General features: G+C 37.5%; 1 protein-coding gene across 1 annotated transcript; it reads left to right on the plus strand.

Annotated features, from left to right (window-relative positions):
- Window positions 1-3117: 3117 nt before the first annotated feature.
- On the plus strand, window positions 3118-5977 carry LOC138308342 (uncharacterized). Its single transcript, XM_069249339.1, has 7 exons — window positions 3118-3189; window positions 3549-3655; window positions 3847-3994; window positions 4223-4292; window positions 4532-4617; window positions 4864-5079; window positions 5795-5977. Exons 1-7 carry the CDS (start codon window positions 3118-3120, stop codon window positions 5975-5977), a joined length of 882 nt encoding a protein of 293 aa, XP_069105440.1.
- Window positions 5978-11240: the final 5263 nt, after the last annotated feature.

Raw genomic sequence — 11240 nt, forward strand, 5'->3', positions numbered from 1 at the left:
TTGTATTTTCTTGTGAATCCCGAAAAATACCAGTTACGTAATTTAAAAGCCATAAAGGTCACAGTACAGGTACACAATACACATTGGGAAACCAGCTTTACTTGTTAGCTTGGCCTGTCCATATATATATACATAAATATTTACATCCCTCGATGCACTTATATAAAGGCACAACGAATTTTTGTTACGGTCTTAATGGTCAGATTCAACCTTTGGGCTAAAAATCCTCCAGGGACGCGGTTTTAAACTCCCAACTCGCGATACATCTGCATCTATTTTTCGTAGTAAAAACATGCGTTCTTTGTAGTCAAACGTAGTAAAAAAAAAGTCACGTGCTTATACCTCATTCATGCCATTGGCCGGAATATACAATTGTGTTATGGGTAACTAGTGATCACGTGATTTTGTGTTTACTTCCAAATATGGTGATAGTTTGCTTGCCATTTCTTCGGAGAAATTTATTTATTTGAAAAATATTTAGACTCCAAAATGTTATTAATATTGCATGCATATCATTTTGACTTGCACATATGCACTGTTTTACTAAAAATAATGAACTGAATGAGTTGTAAAACTGCCATTTTCACGTTTTGTAAATAAATGATATAATACGAATTGACCAATTCAATAGGTCTAACCGTCTAATCTAAAATCAGCGAAGATCGGCTACTCCCGGCTAAATTCGTAGAATTCTAAATTTATATTTATATATTTTATTACCTGCTTTAGGGTTCAGAACATATACATATAACACAGAGAAAATAAGGCCAAATTATGTATAAATACCAGGTCAGAGAAATCACTCTATTTGGAAGTAAACACACACTCATGTGATCACTAGTTACCCACTAATACAATTCCATATTTATTTCGGCCAATGGCATGAATGAGGTATAATCACGTGACTTGTTTTACTACGTTTTACTACAAAGAACGCGTGCTTTGTACCATTATGGGGGAAATCCTCCGCGGATCGTGGTTTCATTTCCACCATTTGAAATTGTTAGCAATACTATCATATCATAGTTTATTTTCCATATTATTTCCAAACAAATAGTTATAAGTTTCCGCATAGCCCACTTAGCTTTTTGGGAATCTAATACATACATGTATGTACACATATACTAAGAAACACGGGCTTATGTGCTTACATGGCAGCTTCCCGCCTGGTAAATTGGGACCTAGGACCTAACTCATTATGCTTCGGTAGGTTCCGTACGAAAATGTATCATTTTGTTTCTTCATAGATTGAAAGGTCTCAAGGCCCTCTACCAATATTGTGAATTTCATGGCCCTGGGGTCTCGGGAATTTTCCCCAGGGGATAGGGTCTTTACCATAGTTTATATAGGGAAACACATTTATGAGCATTATTTGCTCAATTTTCATAGGAAAACAGATGTAATGGAATCAAATACTCTTCATATATTAAAAGGTTAAATGGATATCATCACTGGCTGATTTCATGGGCCTGATAGGCCAATATATGGTGCTTATATACAGTGTATGTATTTGTTTCATTCTGTATCCTAACTCGGGTGACCAATCAGGAAAAAACATGCATGGCTGACAGGTGGCTATGTGTTTTGTTATTCCTGCTATATAGACTTTATTTTTAGTTTTCCCATGTTATAAAACATTTCCAAGAGGAAAGAAAAAGGTAAAAAATTACAGAAATAGAGAAAAGATCCATCTTTTATTGGCATGATTTACATCAGTCAGTAGTGGGTACCAAGTTCATTAAACTTTTTAAATGTGCAACTGCAGGGGCGTAGGAAGAAAAGGGTCCTCCTGCACATTTTTTTTGTACTTCATTTTAGAAAATTTTGCAGCTTTGCGGCGCATTTCCTAAAAGTTCAAGCACGTAATGTTCAAACCTTTAATAATAAAAATTCAATACACATGAACTAGACTAAAAATGTCCATCAAGGGATTCTACTATTTCAAAAATGTTTCTTAAAATATTAAATTGTTTATATGTCTAAGCAAGACAATTAAATCAATTCATTATTTGTTTTAGTTAAACAACAATGTGCTGATGGTGTGAAGTCGTATGTTCAGATCGAGCAGGGTTGCATAATGATATGACGACATTCACAATTATAATTTCTAAATGCATGTACATGTAAATGTAAATCGAAAAATTACCACGTTAAGAACGCATTAAAATCCTCAAAATACACCGTAAAACTCATCTTGGCCATTCCAAATCGTAATATTTTTCGCGGGAGAGACCCCCGGACCCCCAGAACACCAAAGTCTCGAGCATTCGGCGCTCGCAAAATCATCAAAATCGTAATTTTTTTTCCGGGGGGAGATCCCCGGACCCCCAAAACACCAATATCTCGCGCATTCGGCGTTCGTAAAATCATCAAAATACATCGTAAAAATTATCTCAGCCATTCTAAATCGTAATTTTTTTTCCGGGAGAGACCCCCGGACCTCCAAACACCAAAATCTCGACTCTTCGACGCTCGCACGCCATTTTGCATAGACGCGTCGCAAGATACTGGTGATACTTAACGTTACACTAGCGTGACGTCGAACGTTAAGTATAAATACGGACAACGGCATGGATAAAAAATGGCATATAAAGAAATTTCCAATATAGAAATACAAAAGTTATATATGTATCGAATCCTTTTAATATGACCTATAAGACCATGTATATAAAATGTATGTATATACATCTGTATATTGTGTCTGTATCTGACTTTTCTTTGATTTTAATCGAATTAAAAATTCCTGTAATGTTTCTCTTGTGCTTGAATGGAGTTTCCAATATTCATGTTGAGGACTAAATCATATTTCATCTAAATTTTTATAATATATAACCATGTTAAAAAACACTGGTGTGTTCATATAGGGTGTTTGTTTTGAATCTTTATAATTGATTTAAACTCATTCTCCCCCTGAAGACACATTTAGACTCTTCTTAATCAAAGACTTGGACCAGTCTATTATGAAATTTCAGGGGTGATTGAGTTAAGGATCTAGAGTCTCTATATCAACCATTTTTAGTTGTCAATATTTCCACAGCCAATATTTCCTAACCTGAAATTGACCTGAAATTGACCTGAAAGGAGCAGAAAAGTCAATTTCAGGTTAAAAAAACTAACATGAATTTCAAATTAAAATTCGCTGAGGTCAAATTCTGGTCAAATTCATGTGAAATTCTGGTCAAATTTCATGTTAGTTTTTTTAACCTGAAATTTACCTCAAATTATATTCTGGTTAATTTCATGTAAAATCCTGGTCAATTTCATGTTAGACTTTTAACCTGAAATTGACCTCAATTTTCTGAGGTCATTTTCAGGTAAAATTCTGGTCAAATTCATATGAAATTCTGGTCAATTTCAGGTTAGATTTTTAACCTTAAATTGACTTTTCTGCTCCTTTCAGGTCAATTTGACCAGAAAAAAATCTTGACCAGAAATTAACCTGAATTTCAGGTCAATTTTTCTTCATGTCATTTTCAGGTCAATTTTAGTGTCAATGCCATTTCCAGGTAAATGGTTCACTTGCATCACGGTATTGTTAGAATTTGTAGCCATTTCTGAGCATATCAGGTGTTGGGGATGTCCGGGTTGACGACCAGCGACACCTGATGTTCGCCACAGACACCCAACTAGACCTTCTTCGACGAGCACGCCGATGGTAAGTATTTCAATTCATTTTATTCATAATTACAACATTTTAGATATACAATTAATATTACAAAAGAGTTTTCAATTTTTTCCAATTCAAATGTCTCAACTTAATTTTCCAGTTCCATTCTTTAATTGCATATCACAATGACTCATTAAATAATATACTGTTATTTAAATTATCTCATTTTTTTAAACTAGGTACATGGATGGAACCTTCAAGATCCGGAAGGAACCCTTCATCCAGCTTTGGAGTGTCCATGCTTTTCTTCAGAAGGACGGTCAGACGAAGCAGGTGTCCCTTCTTTTCGTTTTGGTGTCTCGGCAGCGAGCTAGGGACTACGTCCAGGTTATTTAGTACAAGATATCTTGACATCTCATGAAAATTTATCTATACCAAATAAATATAATAATTCTTCTAGACAACCTCCTTAACAATACAATGTACATACAAATAAACACATATAGACTTATAATATGGTTAATTTGATGTAAAATTATTACTGTATACATATATATATATATGTAAATATGGTGATAAGATAACAAAAATTATGATTTATTCTAACTCTTTCAGGTTCTTCGTCCACTCCAGGAGCTTCTTGGGGATTCACAGGTTGAGGGCGTCGTTATGGACTTCGAGGCCGGTGAGTATATTAACGCCATTACTGTATATCGTTAGTGAATGTGCTTGAAATCTTTTCATTCTAAGAACGTATGTATTTCATATATAAATATGTGATATAAATAACTTACAAATTTAACAATCGAAGTATATAATTGTATACTTTCATTATGATAATAGAATGGTATTTATACATGTAGACAATTTCATTAAGTATGTAATATTCATATGTAGTATATATATATATATTTAATTGTGTAGCATGCTGGAACGCCGTGAAGGAAGTGTTTCCTGATGTAGCCATCCACGGCTGCTCCTTCCACTGGGGTCAGGCAGTCATGAGGAAGGTCAGCGCACACATATATGCGAAGAGAAGGCGAGTTGTGAGATAAGCACTTAGCACTATAAGCACCATAGTTTCAATAATAAGTATTCTCAATTTGAACATGACACACAGCGTTATCAGTAATTAGCGATTGTAGTATTTTTAAATGGTTTCATAAAGTCACGTCGTACGGAATACATTTAGGTACAAAAAAATAACTATATATATATATATATATATATGACTAATTTTTTTTAATACATTTCAGGTGTCCATGGCTACATCAGGAAGTTACTTGCCCTCCCATTCCTACCCGCCAACCAGATCTCTCCAGCCTTCCATAGACTTTCTGCCTTGGCGACTACTCCAGAACTGCGGCAGCTGGTGGAGTACCTTGATCGTTTTTGGTTTCGGAGCAGCGTCTGGTCTCCAGCCAACTGGTGTGTCTTTCGCCAGTCAGTCCGGACCAACAACGACGTGGAAGGTATGCATAAATTCAGCGAAATAAATGATTTACAATGACTACCCTATAATGCAATGTAATTGATTATTACAGTTCAGTAGCATGTATTAGAGAAAAAAAAAAAAACATAATGAACATGAAGATTTTGTTTTTTAGCTCGCCTATTCGAAGAATAGGGGGAGCTAATGTTGTCACCCCGGCGTCGGCGTCAGCGTTGGCGTCCCATTTCACGTTAAAGTTTTTGAGCAAGTTTCTGTTTCGTCAATTGTTTAAGCTTTAATCATCATAAATGTTTATGATTTTATTTTCCTAATGTGTATGGATGCTGAACGTGATAATACAACCAATTTGGGGCCCTTTAGGTTTTTTTGAGTCTGTTAATTTGTCATATTTCCATGTTAAAGTTTTTGAGCAAGTTTCTATTTTGTCAATTGTTTAAGCATAAGTCATCATAAATGTTTATGATTTTATTTTCCTAATGTGTATGGATGCTGAACGTGATAATACAACCAATTTGGGGCCCTTTAGGTTTTTTTTGAGTCTGTTAATTTGTCATATTTCCATGTTTAAATAGTAAATACTTGAACATCAACTTCTTCTGAATAGGCGAGCTTTGCTGTTCTCCAACAGCTCTTGTTTTATTTCAATATTTCAATGTTCTATTTTTTAAATCTCGCCTTGAAACAAGTATATATACATGTAACAATGAACTTAAATATCTGTTTTATTGTTTTAGGTTGGCATCGACAGTCAGAGCCAACCTTCCATTTTATCTTCTGGTGCCGCTGTTGAAGAGGGAGGCCGACCTTCTGAGAGCAACCTTGCCCGTCATCAGACAACCACGTACCGACGGATACAGGGAGCCATCTCCGACCTGGTTGACCAGCTGGAGGGAGACCGACCGCCTGTCCACATCTGATTTCCTGAGGAAGGTCGGCGGGATTTACGCTCCGCGGGAGTAGGCTAATCGGTGACATGTCATGAAAATTAATAGAAATTTTCGGTGTTGACATTTTCGTGGTATTCATTTTCGGTGTCGGATTGGACAAAATATAGTGTATAGTGTAGGACGTTTTCGGACTGATATTCATATGGTATTTTTCGGCTTTAGAGACTAAATTTAATTTATAAAATGTTTGGCTCTTACAAAGGAGGCCTCCACGTGGCAAGAGCTGGTAACGATGTGCACGGTTTTCTTAAAAAAAAGAAGAAAGAAAACCGTATACATCGGCTAACTTCCTCTAATAAATTAACAAGTCATCATATATAGAAAAGTGTGTTGTTCGAAATACAAATTCCATTTTTTGTTTGGGCTGCTTTCCTTGATACTCTCTAAACTATTCAATCACACAAAAATAACTTTTAATTAAAGTTATGTTTAATAATGCTAAGACAGAGTAAAAAAAAACAATTAAAAATCATTAGAAAAAATACATAACATAGTTACATTGGTGTTACTATATAACTTATGGATAGGGCCGATTTTACTCTGGGCCGATTTCACTTGGATATTCCTGGGCCGATTTTGCGCTGGGTCGATTTAACCAAATACCGTTGCAATCACACTGCTGAGGAATGTTTGGTGAGTTTGGTCATTTGTATCTAATCTTGTAGGAAACAGATTTTTACAGTTGAAGAATATTAATCAAAATGTGACCATTGAATTGGTTTTTTCCTTGACATTTTCAACTTTACTGACCATAAGGAATGAGTGTGACCACCCAAAAGTAGCAGAGGCGGCTTAACTACTTCTAAACCATGAACTTCGTGGATATAAAGGACCGCATCCAGTTCATAGCAAAGGAGCTTATGGCCCTTAACATTCCAAATGATCAGGTCACGAGGCTACTGGGTTGCAGCATCCGCACATGTTTATAACCTCCTTCAACACGTACAGTCGGGTAATGCTACCATCAGGAGACAACCTAGCGAAGTCTTATAAGAAATTACAGAATAGAAATCAATTGTCTGACAAAAAAGTCACATTTTAACAAGTATTCTTCACCATAGCATATTGTTTAAGTTTTATATATATACGTACATGTTGTAAATACATTTATATATTAAAAGAAGAAACGACAATCACAGATTGTTTTGCCACTTCATAATAGCTTTAAACGATTCACATTCAAAGAGGTTCACCTTCTTCAACTCTTTTTTTTTCTAGGAACTTCGACTTTAGTGGGTCGATTTTTTCGTAGAGGATCTGCTACACAGCATAGAACCCTCCTCCCCGGCGATTTACGTCGGTACTGTTGTGTTGTCTAATTGACAAATAAAATACTCAACGCCATCGATATCTTCTCACAGCAAAACATGTATTCAGAAGACTGCAAGACCCGGATGGGATCATACATTTTACAGATTGGACAATACATACGGAACGCACTATCATAACATACGGAACGCACTACTATAACATATACAACAGTACCTCCCTTGTGTGGTGGCATATTTACATCTAGTAAGTTTTTTGTGACTGATATATTCGGAATCACGTGTACCAAACGTCAGTATCCAAAACCATCTCAAAATGCAGATAATAGCTTTATGATCCTAGCTCTATTCAAATCCTGATTTTCTCACTCTCGCTTCAGGGGGTACATATGTACCTATTTCCGGGGTCATTACCACACGGTGTGCATATATAGTCTACATTTGAATTTAATACTTAAGGCGTAATGAGAAGGTCAGAATTTTATTTTTTTACACGATATATATTTTAAAAGATGTCTAAAATTGTTAATTAATCTAGGTACAAGAGCTTGACGTGTCTGTCAATAATATTTATAGCATAAAATTCTGAAAGTTTCAACCTAGTATGACCGGCATTTTCCCAAGATATCTGTCATCAAGTGTCACCATGTGCCAATTATATACATCCTGGTCATGGGTTGGGGTAAAAACATTATTTTTTACACAGGATCCTGGAGCAATAAAAACTTCAGAAAATTCAATATCTTACACCATAACAGTTAAAATGACATATACACTACACATCTACATTAAATTTGTTGGCAAATACCAAGTTCACAGGGGCATGCTGCATGTTTTCATAAAATACATACATTTCTGAAGAGACTTCATTCGTGGGTACTGAAACCGGAAGTATGTAATTGTGGTCTCAGTCCTATTATTGATAATGTGGTAGATGTTATGTATTTGCTAATTCTAGCTATCCTAGGCCTAGTGGTTATTTAGTATGACCTCATGATCATGGTTTATTGATATACCCATGTTGTTATACCATGTACAAGCGCCTAGTAGACCTTGAATAAATGACTTTAGTTGGACCGGATCTGAGATATGAGTCGTGTTTACAACATGGTGTCAGAATTTTGACGAACTCTGCAGCAATCGGCAGCCATCGAGCTATAAATCCTATGTGAATAGTCCTTAAACACGACGAGAAGTCACGATGGATATTTTAGCCGGACATACACCTCAGATGGATTGGGGTAAAACCGATCTAGTGACCACGTGGAAAAGTTTTAAACAACACGTGGAGTTCTCAGGACCGCTCAAAAAGAAAGATGAAGTAGAGAAATGTTCTTATTTCATGCTTTGGATTGGTGAAAAGGGCAGAAACATTTACTCAACATGGACGTTGACCGCAGATGAAGGTAAGCTCCTGAAAACTTACTACGATCGTTTCGAGTCCTATGTGAAACCAAGATCCAACGTAATCTACAATCGCTATCGATTTCATAGTAAACAACAAAGTGAAGGCGAAACATTTGAACAATTTGTTACTGAACTTCAAGTACTCTTGAAAGATTGTAACTATGACAACAGCGACGAGATGGTTAGGGACCACATTGTCTTTGGAGTTAAAAATCCCAAGGTACGTGAAAAACTGATAAATATTGGATCAGATTTGACCCTAGCCAAGGCACTTGACACAGCTAGAAATTATGAACTCAGTCATGCTCAAGCCAGAGATATGTCCAAGATTGATTTGGAAGAAGTAAACATGGTTGCGAAATCTAAATTTAAGAAGAAATCTGCTGTGAGCGTGAAGCCGAAAAAAACTATCACTGACAATGATGATGAATGTGGTAGATGTGGATATAGCAAGAAACACAAAGTCTGTCCAGCCATTGGCCAAACCTGCAAAAAATGCAAATTAAAGGATCACTTTGCGAAAAAATGTAGATCAAAGAAGAAAAAAATCAACATGATTAATGTTCAGAAGTCAGAAGACAGTTCAGAAGATGAATTATATGTAGGCTCGATCAAGCGCGACCACACAGAAGTCACCGAATGGACTCAGACGATAAACGTGGAGGATTGTGAAATAAACTTTCAATTAGATACTGGGGCAGCCTGCAATGTCCTAAGTTATCAGAACGTGAAAGATTTGAACAAGTTGTCCGACCTCAAGTCTACCAGTGTTCCGTTACGTTCCTACTCAGGACACAAGATGATACCAAAAGGGGTAGTAACTCTTGATTGTAAGTACAAAGGTACCCAGTACAACACAGTTTTCCAGGTTGTGGACAGTACGAACATAAAGCCAATTCTTGGAGCAAAGGCCTGTGAGGACATGGGTTTGGTGGCTAGAATGTATCGCATAGAACAAACCCACAAGAACATTCCGGACGACATAGTCAAGGACTATGGATCTCTTTTCAAAGGTATCGGATGTATGCCAGGAGTACATACTATCAAGACGGACCCTGGTGTAAAACCAGTTATACACCCTCCAAGGAAGATACCGTTAGCCCTAAAGGCAAAGGTGAAAGCGGAACTAGACAGAATGGAGGCTGAAGGCATAGTGGTAAAGCAAAACGAACCGACTCCATGGGTGAACTCTATGGTTTCCGTAGCTAAGCCAAACGGGAAAGTACGCTTATGTATTGATCCAAGGGACTTGAATGTCGCGATTCAACGGGAACATTACCCCATGAAAACGATCGAGGACGTACTCGCAGAGATACCCAACGCCAAAGTCTTTACAAAACTTGACGCGACGTCAGGGTTTTGGCAATTACGCCTAGACAGTGAAAGTGCAAAATTGTGTACATTTATCTCACCATTATGATTTGGCCGATACAGCTTCACGAGACTTCCATTCGGTATTAAGAGTGCACCGGAAGTGTACCAACGTGCTATCACAGAAATTTTCGCAGGTCTCGAGGGATGTGAGGCAATAGTTGATGATATCCTTATTTGGGGAACCAACCTCGAGGAACATGACGCTAGACTACAGAGAGTCCTGGACCGGGTGAAGGAATATAACCTCCGATTGAGTCCTGACAAGTGTGAGTTCAGGAAAAGTAAACTTACATATGTAGGTCATGTGCTCAGTGACCAAGGTGCTAAGCCTGACGAGTCTAAAGTCCGCGCAGTGATTGAAATGACAGCACCAACATGCAAGAAAGAACTACAAACTTTTCTAGGATTCGTACAATACCTGGGTAAGTTCGTGCCCAACTTATCAGAGGTTAGTGCACCACTGAGAGAACTTTTGCAGAAAACCACAGAGTGGTGGGACGACGCTCAAGAAAATAGCTTCAAGCGACTCAAACAGCTAGTAACGCAAGCACCAATTCTGTGCTATTACAACCCTGAAAAGGAACTGACGTTAACAGTCGACGCAAGCGCAAAGGGCTTAGGAGCAGCAATTATACAGGAAGGAAAACCTGTTGCTTATTCATCAAGGGCCTTAACCCCTGCACAACAGAATTACGCTCAAATTGAGAAGGAGGCGTTAGCCATAGCCTTTGGATGTCAGAGATTTCATCAATTCATATACGGACGCCAGGTTACCGTAGAGAGTGACCATAAACCGCTTCAGTCGATATTCCGTAAACCGTTGATGACAGCGCCACCTAGACTGCAACGAATATTGCTAACATTGCAGAAGTACGACTTGAACGTTGTATACAAACCCGGTAAGGAGATGTTCATTGCGGACACTCTTAGCAGAGCGTTCTTACCTGAAAGCTCAGACGACATCGTTCCAGATTTGACGATAAACTCTTTGCTAACCTCGTATCTACCTGTATCTCCAGTAATGTACCGTAAACTACAAGAGGAGACAGCAAAGGACAGAGAGTTACAGACACTTCAGGATGTTGTGTTAGAAGGTTGGCCAGGAACCAAAGTTGAGGTAGTGACGGAGATTCTACCCTACTGGAATTTCAGAGATGAAATATCGTGTGTGGATGGTTTGTTTT

The sequence above is a fragment of the Argopecten irradians genome, chromosome 1, assembly GCF_041381155.1.
Source record: "Argopecten irradians isolate NY chromosome 1, Ai_NY, whole genome shotgun sequence".
NCBI lineage: Eukaryota > Metazoa > Mollusca > Bivalvia > Pectinida > Pectinidae > Argopecten > Argopecten irradians.